General features: G+C 44.0%; 1 protein-coding gene across 2 annotated transcripts in view; it reads right to left on the bottom strand.

Annotated features, from left to right (window-relative positions):
• Positions 1-351: 351 nt before the first annotated feature.
• Positions 352-18173, bottom strand: part of BTBD7 (BTB domain containing 7) — a 58712-nt gene continuing 40890 nt past the window's right edge. For both annotated transcript variants that reach the window (XM_078871776.1, XM_078871777.1), the window contains exons 9-16: positions 17917-17992; positions 17196-17356; positions 16101-16244; positions 14012-14213; positions 13474-13652; positions 12611-13015; positions 10559-11227; positions 352-9786 (exon numbers count right to left, since the gene is read on the bottom strand). In XM_078871776.1, coding sequence (XP_078727902.1) covers positions 9358-9786; positions 10559-11227; positions 12611-13015; positions 13474-13652; positions 14012-14213; positions 16101-16244; positions 17196-17356; positions 17917-17992 — 2265 coding nt within the window. In that variant the 3' untranslated portion in view covers positions 352-9357. The remainder of the gene's footprint in view (positions 9787-10558; positions 11228-12610; positions 13016-13473; positions 13653-14011; positions 14214-16100; positions 16245-17195; positions 17357-17916; positions 17993-18173) is intronic.

Raw genomic sequence — 18173 nt, 5'->3', positions numbered from 1 at the left:
GAGTATTGGCCATCGAAAACCTTCCGGGCGACGCGTTTGCCCAAGTCGACTAACCTACCTTTAAGATTTGAATTATGTCATTAACTTCTGAATTATTCAAACAAAATGTATTAATCAATGAGAGAGTCTAATTCCGTCACATGAACAGAGTACAATATTTGAGTCACCAGCTAAAAGAAACCTACAGAGTGACATTGTGGGCTCAGGCTGGTGATTGATTGAGTTGTGGTGGGGTGTTGGGACGGTGGTGGTTGTGATGGGTGGTAGTGATCGGCTGGGGTGTTGGGACGGTGGTGGTTGTGATGGGTGGTGGGAATATCTGACTATGACAGAGCACACCAAACGCAAACGGCAAAGCCACGTCATTTAATCACCCAGCAATGTACACCTTTCATTCAGACAAGCATACACCGAGTCATTAAAAGCCCATTTCAAAATACATTCGGTAGAAATGGTCAGGTGTAGGGTTACAAGACAAACATATATATGCAATGTACAATGACGCTTAAACAAATTACAAAATATATTACACAAAGCATTGTGGGTCAATTAAGATGTCAATACAATGATAAACGCCAACGTAACTGTGCATTACACATAGGATATTACAGATATACATTATTTACAAAACCAAATATAGTACACGGCACACATCTGCTATGAAACAAAGACGCACATTTAGAATTTACCTTTTGCATAGAATCTGTTACTTTAATCCAAAGTCTAAACGAAAGCTCTAAAGGCACCGAGGAAAGTCCTGCAGTGTTAATGCGGTGGCAACGGTAATACTTGCCAAATGCATCACAGGAGAGCGAGCATTCGACCGACTTGAAAAGCAATTTACTCACGACAGGACTTTAGCAACGCATGCTACGGGATCATTCAACACTATCGACATTTCCAAAGCGTATGCTCTTTCTCATCCTTGTGCTCTGTCAGACAGAGGTACATTCATCTTGACACCATAGCCCGTATTGTATGGTTTGTGCGCTTGTGTAAATGTTGATCATTTACAATGATCCCTATGGTGTAATGTGTCTAAATGTACAGCATGGGAAGGAATACCCACCACGAACGTTGCAAACCCTCAAGGTATGTTGTGTCACTGCCAAGCAAAAAAAAAGGGACGCTTTCACTTTTGGTGAATTGAGGCCGCATACATTACAGTGCCAACGAGAGGCAAAGAGTGAAATGCAGTTGCACCAGAAAACTCGGTTTACCCCCCCCCCCCCACATAGTTCCTAAATGTATTTCACCACGATATAAATTCCCTTAAATGTCAGCCGACGAAGATTCTAATTGGTTGGAGAGGTCGCAAGCTGACATTCGCCATAAAATGCATTAACAAATATTTAAATTGTCATTGAATATATATGTACAACCAAATTGATGCATTTTAAATGGTAAATGACGAAATCCCTCCGTACACCTAGTTATGCACATCAAATAGTCAATGTGATTGATGACTTAATACTAGTGCACAATATGCATGTGTAGTCTCATAAGAACTCTCGCTTTTAGGCAAGGGTGCTATACTTTTAATGCAATGTTGCAGCAGACTAGCAGAGGGTCGATTTAGATGCGAGTACTGCAGAATTAGCTATGTCCATACATTGAGACGTATTGAGGCTTTCCTGGGTAATACACTCAACACGATAGAGTTGTGTTTTTACTATGAACAGACTATGCCATATACTGGCAAATGTGTTCATGATGAAGTTTACCATCATCAAAGTGCCTTTGGTGCATTGCTAAGAACCAAGCAGAGTGACTCCCTTCATCAAGTGATCCATGAACTGCAATTAATTAAGAACTCGACTGGACATAAACAGGAAATTACTCAAGACTCAACTCTTGGCATAAGTTCAGGGCAACCACGAGCTTAGTGCCACATTTAAACGTCTCCATATCAAACGGACAGTGTGTTATCAGGAACAAATGATAAAGTTCCACGTTTTTAGTTCTGCACGAAAAATAGCAGTGATCAACCAGGATGTATGAATGCGAACGAGCGAATGCTAAATGTAATAAAACACCACGTTGTATTAATGTCGCTATGCCTGCTGCCGTGCGGCTACATAGCCTCAAATGTCGGTACTACATACCTTTTCAGAGGTAGGGCAGAACGACGCATTAAAATCTATATTTACATAAGCTGTATCTCACGTGTGTAGGTGAAATATGATTATCAATACTTTGCAGCTGTGAAATATGTTTTTCACATCAGAACCAATCCACCAAATAGTAAGCACGTGAGAAGTGAGGCCTGCGTGAAAGCTGGGCTTACATTCACCAAGCTAAGGGGGTTGCTACGCATATGTTAACCAGTTTCTAGTAATTGTCGTCATTAATGTATTCGTGATTGGTATTTTTGTTGGTGCATTTATGCACTGTTGACACAACCCTTACGTATTAAAACATTTTACTTGCAACAGTCAGAGCAGCTTGTGATGGCTCTCATTACGACCGCGTTAATACGAACGCACGTGTCACCATCGTGGACAAAGCCCCGTTTATTTTTTCTTTATCCTACAAAATATAACATGACGTCCTTGACAGTGGTCGAGAACTTTCGCCTGCCAATATTTGTCCTGTGTTTATACAAGCCAGATCATCTCGGCTTCTCCGTGAAAAGAAAAACAGAACGTTGGAAAGATCACATATTCCCATGAACTGGGAGGATTACTAAAAAAAAAGCTGTCAATGGGATGTGCAAGCACATATGGGCCACGATTTTTACTGCATGAGGTTTCAAATTACTGCTGACAATTTGCAGACGCATTTTTGTTAATCGATGTTTTTTTAGTCGATACCACATTTTTTCACAAATTGTATGTTGTCCTTGTACACGCATGCTCTTTGTCGAGAGTGAATAAACGTTCTCTGCTATTTTGGATACAGGACTTTGATATGTATAATGTCCAGCTCTCAATCACTATACGCGGTGCTAACAAGAACACGTCACTCGGTAAATATTAGCTAAATATGTAAACGTAGTCGGACGTAACATAATTAAATGCAACTCGAATGTGGTTTTTGGTCGGCTACCGGCCAGACCTGTTACACCTGAGAACCAGGTTTCATTGCTGGTAGGATTGTGGGATTCAAGCCCCAGATATCACCAGAACTTGCATGCATCAACCACCTCTGCCAACTGCAACATGCTTAGACAACAATAATTATGCTCCGAAGACTATTGGTTTTCTCTTTAAGATGTTACTCTTAATCAAGTATGAGAAAACCACAACTCAGAAGCGGTTTAATTTACAGTAGGGGTAAAGCAAAGTCCTGAAATTATGTTGAAATCCACTGCTTTAGATAAGGTTCAGGCGGCTTGGGTAAATGACGGGCTGATATAGACATCTTTAAATCCTCCACGAAAAATGTGTGCTTTTTCAAGTCCCTTTTAGTACACAATTCCATTCCCATGGTAACTGCTTATGGGTATAACATAAATAATGACGAACAAACATATTTAAGGATGGGTATTCTTGGGTGTTTCCAGCACACTCAGAATGACACTTGCTTTGTTTTCCCAAACAGCCATCAGTATAAGCACTGCGAAAAGCAAAGTCAACAGTAACCCACACACACACACCGGTAAACACTGCATGGTCACCAGACAGCATCTACACGTGGCATGGCGTTCTGTCGGGATTGGTTCACCCATGAAGACCTATAACAAAATGACATCCTAAACTTCAATTATTTGATTGAAGAAATGTGACCAAATACTTTTAATTTATAAATAGAATACTTAAACGGATATTAGTAATCACCCATTTGATAAACAAATGAGAATGGTGGCTTAAATGAAAGCATAATAATCTCAATATGTATTGTTCATAAGATATATATTTAAATAGGTTTTACTAATATGCTTTTAATGGTTCAAGCTGCCATTTAACACATTTGAATACACAATTAGTAACTATATAGTACAATGTGGAAGTTTGGGTCATAACTGAAGGAAACAATACGTTCAGGATCTCAAACAAATGTATCTAATTGAAATGGGACCACCACAGGTTATTATCATTTAGTTTTTCAAGTACACGTACTTCATTAGCGAACAGGCCCAGCTAAACTGGTGGATCTGCAGGTCTCGATCGCTGCTGCGCTCCGCACGTTTGAAATTAACAATTCGTAAGTTGCACAAATTAACAATTCGTAAGTTGCACAAATTTATCTCAGTTGTAGCGGCTTTCCGTCCGTCAAAAGTCAAGGATTTGAAAATGAATTAATCTAAAAGTATGAATTAACTGTATGAACCAATGAATTCAGAACGTTGTAATACATGCTGATATAAACCAAATATATTGTTTTGAAGATTTACTCGCAATTCTTTTAATATTCCACAGAATTTGGCTGCTATACAAATCAAAAACTGTATTGTCATGATATTAATTTAACTACTTTAGACATACATAATTGATCAGTTATACAGATAAGGATTCTTTTCATTTGCGTGGAGTTCCAGGTTGATTTATATTTAAGTCCACGTGGGTTTAAATTTGGTCTATCAAGCCAGCACATCACGACAAACATATGCAAAATGATGTAATGTTTCAGAATTTGTTTTACTGATAATAGCTCCTCGCCTGTCCACAAAAGCCCCTAAAGGAATTACTGGCAGCTACGAGACCTCATGTCAATTTGTGACAACTGACTCGATGCCCAGAATTCTGAACATGAGCCTAATCGGCGGTTATTGAAACCACTGTGAAACAATCAAACTCGTTTCCAACACTGCATTTACAACGGTTCAGCCTTCTCATGGAATAAATGATCCTCAGTTCACCCAGTACCTCTTCAGTGGACACAACCACCTTGTGATAAGGTAATGTTATTGAAAATTAATTTTCACCCAGTCCCTTTTGTTGTCAATCATCTTCTTTGGTGGTTAAAAGTAACTGCCATGCGAAATCACTCATCAATACAACTGCCAGCTATTATTGATTTCCCCTCTGTTTAAATATAATATATATAACTTGAGATTAATCTAATTGTATTTTATTTGTACCATTACCTTATTTTTTTACGCAATTTTGTAAAATGTTCTACCTAATAATATTTATATTCTAAAATTTACAATGAACTTTGGGAATAAAAATGTTTAAATGTATATTATTAAACAATATCGTCATGTGTTAATTTGGAAATTGATGACCAAATCCTTTATTCATGCCAGTTTTTTTTTTATAGCCATGCCTTCAACTTACTGCATTGAAAACATGTGACAAGACATGGTATCATTAACTTAATAAATATTAACTTGTGGCAGTTTAGCTCAATTTGGAAAGGTCCCTTAATAGATATTGTTTACAAATTCCTGAATTCTCAATGAAATGGGCCTACATGGAACAAAACGTGTGGCCATTTACATATTGATCAGCAAACCACACACGATCAAGAAATCGTAAGCGCATAACAGAGACAAACTAACATATATATAGACGCAAATGACTAAACAGATTTGAAAGAATCCAACCGTTTGCACGCACTTACACGGCATGCGCACAGACAAACAAACCCCAGCACAAAGACACCAACTAACATGCAACACGAGTGAGCATGCGTAAATACATTGAATGCATTTCAACGTGTGTACACATGCAAGCCTATGATGTGCACGCACGCTTGAGAGCACAAAAGAAGGCCTGAATGTCACAATGTGTCAGAGATCTATTAACAAATCTTGGTTCACACATTTGAGTGGCTTGATTATCCCTGGTGTGGGTGGGATTCTAATGATGACCATCTATCCTATCTATAGGCTCAACATACAATTAATGCGCTGCCAATTTGGGCTTATTTCACATTTAACTAAATTGTTAAAGAGGTGCTTTTTTCATTAGGACTTATTTTAACAAGTCATCCTTTAAAATGTAGGTCATGCAATTTAAATTATTTGCTAAAACATTTACATTAAACACAGGCACTCTAGATCAACGCAGATGGGTGCATCACATTTGCACTTCATGGGAATAAAATTATCAAATGACATAAATATTCTTTAGGGAATTACCAAAGTGTCCCTCTGTTATAAAGTATACCATAAATTACAACAGAGGAATTAGCTGTGTAATATCCCAAATCATAAACTGGAAAATGTCAAATGCTCCTCGCTAACTAGTTACTTACGGCTCTCAATGAAAAGTGTAACAAGTCTTAAATGTCAACACTTTCTGCATATTCTGCATCCTGACCATCACACCCTAGCAATCTGCCTCTCATAACCACGAGGCTATCTAACCTTCATATGCATAGTTCAGGTTTGGCCATGAAAACTCAAGCGGAACTGTCAAAAGATGCAAACACTCCACGGTTGTCATTGCAATGCGTGAGTTTGCCAACCATGGTGGCGGCATATTAATCCATGCCCGTGGCTCCACAGGTTGCATTGCTCTGTGGTCAGCACGATCGCCGTGTTGATAGGTTTAAGCGGTCACCCCTCACCCACTCCATTGCCTCAACCTGGATTTGGACTCAAATATACAACCAGCATGTGACGTAAACGTCGGATGAGTCCACATTTCGCCATCCGAACAAAATTACTTAAGCTCCCTTTTGTTGACTGCAACTGTAAATGAAGTTTTTTTACAAGCTGAAGTATTGTATAGATTTTGTAAAAAAAATGATCAACTGAACCCAATAACTAAATTTAAATGATTACTATAAAACGTACTTCATGGAAAGGAATTACTGTTAAGCTGACGTAATTATGGCAGTAGACACTGACGTGTAAAACGGGTTCCTTGCCATTTCCAAAGTACAAAATGTCCAAAAATGGTATTGTTAATGTACAACCCTCCGGTGTGCAATTCTGCGGGTTGCCATCAAACAGGAATTGTTTGCAAAAGCTTCAAGGGGTGGCTCATGGTGCCCCTGCAATCGTGGGGTCATGTCATTGCATTTGACTGCACGCTCTGCCATCCCTTGCCTCCCACTGTGTGAATCTTCGTACCGAGGTGTGGGGAAATGCTTAACTTTTTGCTAGAGATTAGCGGGCAAGTTAAAATGACCTATACATTATGTCACTGCAGTCCAGTTTACCCAGATATTGTGCAGTAAAAGCTGCTTAAAAAATATATCTACAGTGCAACTACTTCCACCATTGAATTGACAAGCATTATGACGGGTTCCAACGGCCAAACCAAGATCGCACCATGCCCTTGTTAACTTGTTAAAGGCACCACAGGGAGGCGACAGCTGGAGACCGGGTGGAACGACAGTGTAAAGCATTTTGATTGGGTTAGAATGCATAATGCTTTGTCATAATGCACGGCATGACACTAACTGGGTCTTATGATGAGAACACACTTCAAGCTGAACACTTTAGTTCTAGTTCATTAGTCTTAATATACCACATTCCCAGGGATTGTACACACTTTCCAGGAACGTGCATGGCAATGTTAAAGGTAAAAAAGCATTTGCTTAACCAGTGACACTATACTTCTTAAAATCACCACGTTTGTTTTCACGTACCCAAGTCAACAAACACCTATGGATAATGACAAATGACAGGTGGTCATGGGCTAAACGGTGTGCCCATTGCAGTTAAAATGCCATATCAAGTAGAAATGCATCTGCACGCACATGTACTGCTGTAATCCATGAGAGATTAAGTTCAGTGGATAAAATCTAGTCAAACTTCTCCCTCGATTTGAACAAAATCAAAGCACAGCTTACAACGTTAATGTTGCCGAGGCAAATCAGTGATGGGGAAATATCAATGGCAGGAGTCTAGAAGAGAATCCTCTGATAGACATCCACGTCCATATTGAATAACATCTTTAAAAGTGTATTTATAAGCAGTGTAATGAATATATATCATGCCACTCATACATTTTCCAAACATTTTGCACCAATCTGCCAATGGAGAGGTCTACAACATGGTAATATACTACATTGTAAAGTCTCCATGTTTACATTAGACGGATGCCAGGTGCTCTGGCTAAGGGGCACTGGTGGTTATAGCACTTGACTCACAACAGAAAGACTGCAAGTTCAAATCCCAGTTGGGGCTTGCTGCACCCTTCAATTCTCCGACGTCAAAAAAAAGAGAGAATCACTAAAGAGTCGAGTGGTCGCCCCACGGAGACTTGAAGCTTGCAATAGGATAAGGGAATTTTCACGAATGACTCAGTTGTGCAATTTGAGTACCAACCCATTGCTCGTTTGAAAAAAAAAGAGGACAATGAACAGACAAGAGTGCCATTTTTCTTGATATATGAATATCTTTAAAAGAAAAAAATATCCAGCCAACATGTTGTTGACAAGAACCACCAGGTCAATTTTCCACTGGCCATATCAAATTTGCTTTTGGTTCTATTTCGTTGCATCAACAGCTGGTTACACCACAATCACATGCTCCGGTGTAACCACAATATTACGGTGACAATGGTTTGACAGAGGGAAGAGGACAACCCCTGAAGTGAACACAGAATATAGTAGAGCAATATTAGGTATCTCAATTCCCTTTCTTTAGTGCAAGTTAATGAAAATAGTGATATTAAGCGGGTTCCAATGCGTCGGTCCAAAATATGCAATGCAGAAAAAAACAATTATACACACCGCTAAAGCAGTCTAATTATAATGAACGCACGTGGTTAAATAGAACACGGCTTCAATGAAAATAAAAAGAAAATAAACAATCCTTCCTCCTCTTCTTTTAATCTGGAAACCTGCCAAACTAAAGTATATAATACACGCATCACACCAAGCCAGCTGGGCTGCGACAGCCAGGGCACTGTGTGCAATGTCGAAAATGCTGGAAAAGCTCTCAATTCAAAAGCTTAACAAATGAAAATTGTAAAAACAATAAAGTGTGAGCGGACACAATTTGTAAATTCCAATATGTGAAGAGCCACACAGTGGATAATATATGCCTGTGGTTAATACACAAAACAGAAGGGTTCGACCGTCAATGAGTTTGTGATACACGGTACAAAATAACGCAAAACTAAATAATGCTGTTTGAAGATAAAAAGTACGGATGCATTGTATACTTTGACCCAACAAGCATGCTCGATGCCCTAAACATCGGCACTAAAAAAAAGAAAAATCTGTTTTTGTGAAAGGTATGAACACAAAAGTCAATAAAATAGTACCCACACATATGATGTTTACTCTCTGTTCAGCATGTCCAAAATGATAGTCGGGTTGAAACATTTCCATTCAGAATACAGCTTCATTAGCAGCTTCTCTCTGTGAAAAAAAAACGTAGACTGCGATAGTCATCCCAGAAATGCCAAAGAAAAAAAAGTTGTGAAATATTTTCCAGCAACACTGCCAACTTTTACATTGGGATTAGTTCTTATTTGTGGAGCTTGTTTGAAGCACAATGCCCCGGACTTAGCAGACAGGGGCATCCTCCCGAACGGACGAACTCTGGGCCAAGACACGTAGGGCATCGCGTGCGGGGCCAGCCGGCGCTCGGCCAATCCACCCGTCCTCCGTGTTGAGCTTGGACAGCGAAACGTTTGCGAGGGCAGCCCCCCCTCCCCCACCCCCGACAATCAGAGTGCAGACTTGCGGATGGGCGTCTCGCGGCCCTCCGTCGGGCTGCTCTGCCGCCCCTCGTGGATGACGATGCGAAAGTGGTCCTGCAGCAGCATGCGCGGCTGCTGGCACTGCGAGTTCTGAGGCGCGTTGTCCGCGGGCCGCTCGGGCGGCGACGCGGCGGCGGCCCCCCCCCTCCGCCGCGTCGCCCTGCGGCTGGGGAAGAGGGCAGCCCTCGATGAGCTCGGGCTCAGCGGGTCGGCGGGCGGAGGCGCCGTTCACCTAGACGCACACATGCACGCGCGCGTGCAGGAACGCAGTCTCATTTGAGTTGACGTGGTGGGCATTGTCGCCTCAGAGGTCAGAGTGCGGAGCTGGCACCGCAGAGATCACCCAGTTCGCGTCGCATGCAGTCGCCCGTGATTAATCCGGCGTGTCGAGCGTCGCGAGTCGATGGTCTTGGCCCCGTCATCAACGACTGTACAAAAAAAACCCACCAGGTTAAATTTGGTTTTGCATTTAACTTGGATGAATTCCAGCTCTGAGAATTAAATATCGGTTTGACTGACATGCAACAATGATTCTGCTCATGCAGTGCTTCACTCTAATGTGGAGGCCAGATGTCACCTGAAGGGATCTCATAGGTAGCTTTGTAAAATCGGTTTCCATCGGTCACTCTAAGTCAAGGGGATGCACTGCTCTATTAAAGAACCGAATGCGTACTTTGTCTCATGACATGACACAAAGCACAGTTGGGATAAAAATTGGGATGATCTATTTTTATTTGTCAATAAAATCTACATTTTCTTTGAGCTGAGGATTAAAAAATATCCTATTTACTGTACTTTTTGCAATTTCTATCTGTGTGCTGAACCATTCAGGATCTGATTAAATGCTTGTGCAGAGTAACAAATGTTGCCAATCCCAACTGTAATACTTACCCGAGTGCTAACCATTAGACCACAGTATATTGGGCATCAGCGGACGTTCACAGGCTGGGGAGGGGGGCTCGCCAACTTAACTCCGCCGCTCGGACAAAGAAATGCGAACGCACCTGCGTTCCCACGTGCTGCACCAAGTCGTACTCCAAGTGCGGCAGCCCAAGCGCAGACGCCCGCGACGAGTGCGGTTCCTGCGTCGGCGCCACGGCGCCCGCGGCCGCCCCCTCCTGCGCCAGGCGGCCATGCGGCCGACAGGAGAGCAGACCGCCGGCTGCCGCTGCTGCCGTGGCGCCAGCCGCAGGGTGTCCGGCGGCCAAGTCGACGCACAGCGCCGCGCGGCTCATCGCCGTCGCCCCGCCACCACTACCGCCGCCCGCGGCGCCGATCCGGCCGCGGTTGCCGCCGTGGCACGAGTGCAGGTCGGGCATGGCCGGGTCGCTGTACTTGGCGGGCGTCGCGGCGCCACCTTCCGCCGACGTGAGCGACACGTGCACGACGCTACTGGAGAAGTCGTAGAGGTCGGGGCAGCCCGACAGCTCCTGCTTGTCCTTGCCTTTTGCGGACGACGCCGAGCTACGCTTCTTGCCCCGCTCGGGCTTGGCGGCCGGCGGTGCCGCCGCCGCCGCCGCGGCCACCGAGCTGCTGCTGCTGCTGTTGCTGCACGACGGCGCGGGTGGGCGGGCGTCGGGCCAGTCCATTTCCGACAGAGACATCCTGCTGAGCGTGGACGCTGCCATCGCAATGTCCGGCACCGACGGCTCGCTCACGCCGCTCTCCGAACCCTGGTGGGCGGACGCCCGGTGGCAACGCATGCACGCATACGCCGTGAAACACAGTACTGCAGCAAGCCCGCACTGCTACCATCACCGCCCCCTTGTGTTAACCCCTCGTGCTGTTTTATGTGAGGATGTGTTATGTCGCCTCAGCAACTGATGTCTAGCCTGCATGATGCTGGCAATATGTTTGTAGACCCCTTCATTACATGTCCTCGCCTTCCATACTCCAGGTAACTTATTTCACGTCTGTGCATAAAGATATTTAGGCTCACTCGTCTCGTCATGAAACTGCAATGAAAAAGCACCAGGGGAGGCAGCCATCACATCTGCCTCACTGAGGGGGACGTGTCTAACACGCCTCCCTCAGTGAGGACACGCCCCCTCAGTGAGGCCACGCCCCCCTCCGTGTGTGAATCTGGCTCTGACACTAGCCAGTGCCTCCCCAGCCATTGACCTCACCGCACATCTCTGTTGGAATATAATATATAGATATAGCAAAGAGCATTGAAGACATTCAAGAGATGGACCGAGCACTTGTGAAGGACAGAGGAAGCAGGTTTATGAACATGGAAAAAATATCCATTCTTCACCTGAGGACGGCTGCTTGCGTTGTGGCCGAAACGTCGTGAGAATTGTTTCATTTTATTATGTTTTATTTTTATTATTTTATTACTTCCCTTCTACGTGACTTTACCGAAAAAAACCAAGAAGATGGAAAAAATAATCAACACCAAGAGTTTAGCAACCAAGCAAGGGAAACACACGGAGCCATATGGTTGCTTTTAGTAGACAATGGTAAAGCCGGGCAGAAGGCAGCTCTAGAGAAGCATGATGGTATGAATGGCACGGGCCATATTGATCCCTTGATTGCTTTTTAACCAGGTGTAAGAACATTGCAATTAAGTGGACACAGAACCCTACATGAAACGCAATTATTTTTTGGGACAATTTAACTGCAGGGCATTTCGAAATGTAAAACCTGTCTTGTGACAATGGCACGCAATGATCTAACTCAGGGGTCGGCAACCTACGGCTCCGAGGCTGCATGCGGCTCTTTAAAGACTGCTTCGTGACATCATTCATTACGGACCACCATCTTGTATTGACATACATTGCTGCTTTTGCAAAATCGAATTTTTTTACCGAATTCGAAAAAAATTACTCTTCTTGATATTTTGGTTGCTGACCCCTGGTCTTACTTAAGTACGTGATTGCAAGATCGCTTGCATTCACACTTCACAGCATACGGTGCACTGACACTTCACCACAGATATTACCGGAAGCTGAAATTTGAACCGTTGACTCAAGGCTTCGCGATTGAACGAGCTAATATCCAAACCACGAGACTAGTCGTGACAGTCAAGCGAGGCAAGCGTGCCGGGCCCACACCTCGGTGTCCACGCCGTCGTAGTAGCCGCCGCAGGAGATGCCGTCCGGGTAGGCCTGCTGCGACGCCCTCATCTTGCCGGCACCGCCGTATGCGTGCGAGCGACTGCGGCCCCGCGAGTCGTGCACCGAGGGCGCCTGCGTGCCGCGCGACAGCGGCGGCTGGTACGGGGGCGGGGGCGGCGGGAAGGGCAGCCCCAGGCGCAGGCTTGAGAGCGCCAGCGCGTCAGCCACGTCGCCGGTGTACAGCGACTCGGAGCTCGGAGCGCTGCGGATCTGCCGCCTCGGTCCTTGCTGCTGCTGATGCGGCAGGATATACTGCGGGTGGATTGGCTGATGGTGTCCGAACGCGCCCCACATGCTCTCGGGCTCGTCGAACGCAGAGTCCGGGAAGTACTTGTATGGGTTCTGTCGAGAAAAAACATGGAATGCTTTTCAACATTGTAAAATGTTTGACTTAGATAAAAAAAAAAAATTGGTAAACTATATAGAGTTGAGTGTTGCATATTACATTTTTACGCAAGAATTCTGTATTTTTTACACCTGACACGTGGCAATTGTTTTGATGAAAATTATCAGCTGTGATTTAAGAATTGTTTTCGAAAAGGACCATATGGAAAAAAAAATCACACTCTCTCTCTCTCTCTCATGATGCACGTTTGCTCCCAATAGTCGCCTCGCTTAGCGCGACCCCGTAGAACGCCTTTTCACAAAATACAGCAAAAGAGAAAATGAGCAGAGAGAAAGTCGCACACAGCCTTGAGAAGTATGTATGTTGAAATTATTTCGCACAGTACGTAGCCAACCACGCTACTTAGAGAAGTCAGAAAGGTTGGGGGGGGGAGAGGGGAGAGTGAGGTGGTTACCTGCAGGAGGTCGATGGCCGAGTCGGGCAAGCCGAACTCACGCAACACACGCAGCTGCACGTGGCGGTTGATGGCGGGGATGTCGCCACACGGGAGGGACAGCGCTTGCCGCACCACGGGCCCGGCTCGCGCTTCGGCCACGCGCCTCAGCATCTCCCGCACCACAGCTTGGGACGGCACTGTAGGAAACACACGCACAACACAGGCACACACAACAGTCCTTTAATGGAATGTGCATGTGATATGAAACAATTATTAGTATCGCTGAAGAGAATATCAGTACTCGCACCACCGCTGGCAAAAATGTATGCAGTAGAGGGAGCCCCCCTCTTGTAAAAAAAATTGCCCATTGTTTGAACTGCCACGCCAGCATTTCCAACTCGCTACCTGTAAATTTGCAGGGCCTGTGTGCTATCCATGACATCACGGCAGCATCTCACCCCAATGTGGTTACATACGTCACTAGATTCCACAGTGAATGATGCTTACAAGGCGGGGGTTGGCTCGCCCAACTTGCGTCCAACGCGAATTCACTCACCTGGCACCTGATTGTCGACGGCAGCCAGGAGACCAGAGGGGCTCGGCTGCCTTGGGCTGGCGTGGGCCATGGAGGCACGGGGCTGATGGTGGCCCATGCCCCCGCCGTCCAGCATGTAGAGCGTGTCCGGCACGCTGGACACGCGGGTCCAGCGCAGACGCTCCTTGTCCGTCTGAACGTCCGTCATCTCCTCCAGCACCGCCTGAAGTGACATGATGAAAACCCACATTCTGTACACAGCTTTCAGCGGTATGTTTTGGGGTTGTACCAGGTGTTCATTCTATACAGCTACACGTGCCGAAACCTATGCAGTATTCAATGAATAATGTCCACCCAAAATGTGGCTGGCTAGTCAATATTATGCCAGTGTCAGAATACGGTGTTGATTCTGAGATTCTGGGTGTGAATCTCAGCCGTTGACTTGAGGACACATCCAGACCTTGAAATGTGGTATGTTTGATGGTCTCTGACTTAATTATAACTTGGATGACAAAACATTTTTTCAATGTATAAGTTTGCACTTGATATGCTTAAGACGAGTTATGGAGACTTATAACTTACACAACAAATCTATACAGCTAAATTACCCCTTTAATTCCACAAGGAAAGTTAGTTTTCGGATATATGTGGTAAGGCAAGGGTATTCCTTACAAATATTAATGTCTAGGTGGTAATAGAATGCATTATTCTGAGTCCAACTGGGATATGATATAATACACACCACTGTGGTACAATTGGGATATAATTGCCTTCGCAATGAAAATATCTCAAACCTTGCAAACTTAATAACAAAGTTACACTTGAAAAGAACAGTTTCTCCAATACTCTTTAATACTTTCTCACCTGCTTCATGTGGATTATTATCAGCCTTGTAAAATGTATTCTTAATAGAGCCTAAGCTCACTTCCTCCTCTCATTTTCCAGCAATGTAAAACTTTTTATCACAGCTTTATTGTAACATCCCAAGTCTCCACTAATACCTTAGACCATCAACTACCTAAAACATCCTTTACGCTTTCATTATGGCCCATCCTGATCACCGCATCACTCTCCGCAACAGCCTCCATTAAAGCCTAATCTCCAATTAATTTAAATTGTTATAGATGATACATGTTGCTGCTTGGTTCCTTACTTTAATTAAAATGAATTGCACTCATCCTTTAGTTCCGTTACAGGCTTTCAATTTAGCTTCACTGAGTTATTGCCTTTTAAAGAATTTACTCCGAAAATGTGTGAATTGATTGTCATCACCTCGTGTTGTTAAGAAGCCTGTTGCTATGCCATGTGCTCTGCTGCCAACCACAATACCTACCCACCGGCCTGGGGCCAATTATAATTACAAAAGAATTGTCAAATTAAATTACAATTACGTTGTGATTTCATTTCATTACGAAGTACACAATTACAATTGTAATTTACGCCAGGTCTGAGTCGAACATTGTGGAGAGGCACTTGGTTTAATTTATTATATGCCCTTCATAAACATGTTCCAGAATTATGTGTCCGCAAATTATTTTCCAATTAAACAAAACAAACTAAATAGAACCTACGCAGTATATCATAAAACCTGCTGAATTTAAAATCCCATTTAAGTATATTTATATCCACTAAATAAGAATGTATAGTAGCTAATTTGAGCTAATTGTGAATGTCGTGATGTTTTTTAAAAATTATTCTTAGCAAGTCCAATCATTACTTAATTAAAAAGACTTGCAAGCACTAATATTGAATACGATCCTCAAAATAGTTTCTTACATTCATGCAGTTAATACTGAACATTTACTCCAGCTAACATCCTACTATAGTTTACTGACATTTCTCAAGTGGCCAAATTATAAACACTGCGCAGTGGATTAAATGCGTCAGAAACTCGCTCACCTTGCTTCGCTTTACAAACACCTGTCTCTTTCGGTAAGTGTGTAAGATGCAGCACAAATGTGACAGATTAGGAACATGAATGTAAATTTAATCACTGAGCTTGTAATCTATACAAACCAAGAGCCAAAGCATGAACTTCCCGTTCAATCAAAGTAATTAAATTGTGCCATCTCATGCACGATTCTTGTCGCTTCAGGGGAACAGGAATCACCTTGGCCTCCTCCACGTACGGAGTGAAGAGACGCGGTTTGACGGCGATGCCCCCACCCCGACCTCTCATCCACGCGTTCCCTTTCCTCTCGTCCACGGAGGGCAGCATGTCCGACGGCGGCCGGCTGATGAGCCCACGCTTCAGCTGCCACGGTGAAAAGGTTTACTTCAACAGGATGGTCTTGGGAGTACAGGTATGGAGCTTATTACACGAACAAAAGACATCGGCTACTTGTTCAAATTTAAGTCGTCGGTGGCGAATGTGCAGCTTTCTGGAACAAACATCGTTGCAGCACATTAGGGGCGTATCGATGTTATGCAGTTGGAGCTGACAGCGTTCTTACATCCAGGTTATTGGAAGACGGTCCAAATGACCCGAGCCATATAATGTGTGACAGGTCAACTACATCTTTAAGCGGTCAGTGGCAGGGGACTCCCCCAGTGGCAGCGGTCCCAATGCGGCTCAAGGTGAACATAGCACCGGCCAGGAAGTGGACATTCATCTGCCAATCAGTGGAGACTTTGCCATGTGGCTTTTCAAAGTAAACAATTTGAAAGGAACTCATCAAATGTGGACCATGATGCTGGCACACATCCTGCTTTTTTCAAACACTGTCACAGGGTTTTTGAATAGTAAACTAGTTTAAAGTCCACTGTTAACAGGCAGCACATATATTATGGTTAATACATCTGCAGTATGGCCACTGGGACTGGGCCAGAACTGCGCACGTTCACCACTTGCTAAAGAGGTTCGCGGTTTGAAGACGGCCGGCGGCCCTGGTGAATATGTACTGCCTGCTTCACAGTAGATAGATCCCATGAAGTCATTCAAAACGAATAAGCCATTGCATGCCAGCGTCATGGCCCAAATTTGCCTAATTACCTACCTACATAGACAGCATCGCCCCCTACTGCCAAACGACTGTAGACTGTGTCCGCAAAACATAATGGCCACGTGATAGCATCACGCCATAATAATGCAGCAAATACTAAACATACGAATTGATTAGTGTTATTATTATTAAGCGGAAAACGCGCTCCCGCTGTCACCACCCACGCCAGTGAGGTGCGTAGAGGCTGGAACACGCGTACTCACCGCGCCACCCAGTACGTCGCAGTTCGGTGGGAGCATGAGGTCGACGCGCACGTGAGGCAGCAGCGGAGAGAGAATGTCGCGCAGCTCCTCAGAGTCCAGGTCCTTTCGCTTGACCCCCTTCTTGCTCACGCTGTGCGCCGTACTGCTCACCACGTTCGGCTCTGTGTGCACACAAATGAACAGTGAAACTAAACTACGCTAAACTATTTTTTATTTTATTCGATAAAACCCTCTGAATATATAGCTCTTTTTCAGTAGTGACTCGGCTATCACAAATGATAGCCCAATGAAGTGTCTTATGTGGACATTTATAGCAGCCAAATACTCTAAACGCATGTTGATTCTAAATGTGGAGGGGAAAAACTGGACGACCCAGAGAAAAATCCACGTGACCACAGGGAGAGAGACACGCAAACTCCAAATATATAAGCATCAGCATCAGGATCGAACCCACGTCCTCCTGTATACCAGTCGAGGCAGTTAATATCTCACCACCACGGCGCCCAGTGGTATCCAGTAGGCCCCTAATTTAAGACCCCATCAGATTCAATACAAATCATGACTTTTTTAACCGTCTTTAAATTTAAACAATTTTTGTACAATTATGCCTTCTTTGATATACATTGAAAGACATTCGATCTTGAGTCAATATTATATGGTAAAATAACGTGTGTTTTGAATACCACACCGTTTCGGATTAAACTCTTTTGACAAAACTCACCTCTATCTTCCATCCTCTTAATCAGCTGGTGCTCCCCCCACTTGATGACAGCCTTCAACACGTCCTGCTCACATGCCTACAGCGACATCAACACAGGGCAACAAATACAGCCACTCAGCAATCAGGAGTATAAACTTTAGCTGCGTTTCTTATTCTCATGATACAAAGCTAACCGGACAGTTTGAATATAATTGGAAGGACCAAGAAAAAATCAAGAAAAAGTGCTTAAACGTCATTCTTAATGGCTTTTAGTAAGT

The sequence above is a fragment of the Lampetra fluviatilis genome, chromosome 33 (genome assembly GCF_964198595.1).
Source record: "Lampetra fluviatilis chromosome 33, kcLamFluv1.1, whole genome shotgun sequence".
Classification (NCBI taxonomy): Eukaryota; Metazoa; Chordata; class Hyperoartia; order Petromyzontiformes; family Petromyzontidae; genus Lampetra; species Lampetra fluviatilis.
This window is presented reverse-complemented; position numbering and strand designations above follow the sequence as displayed.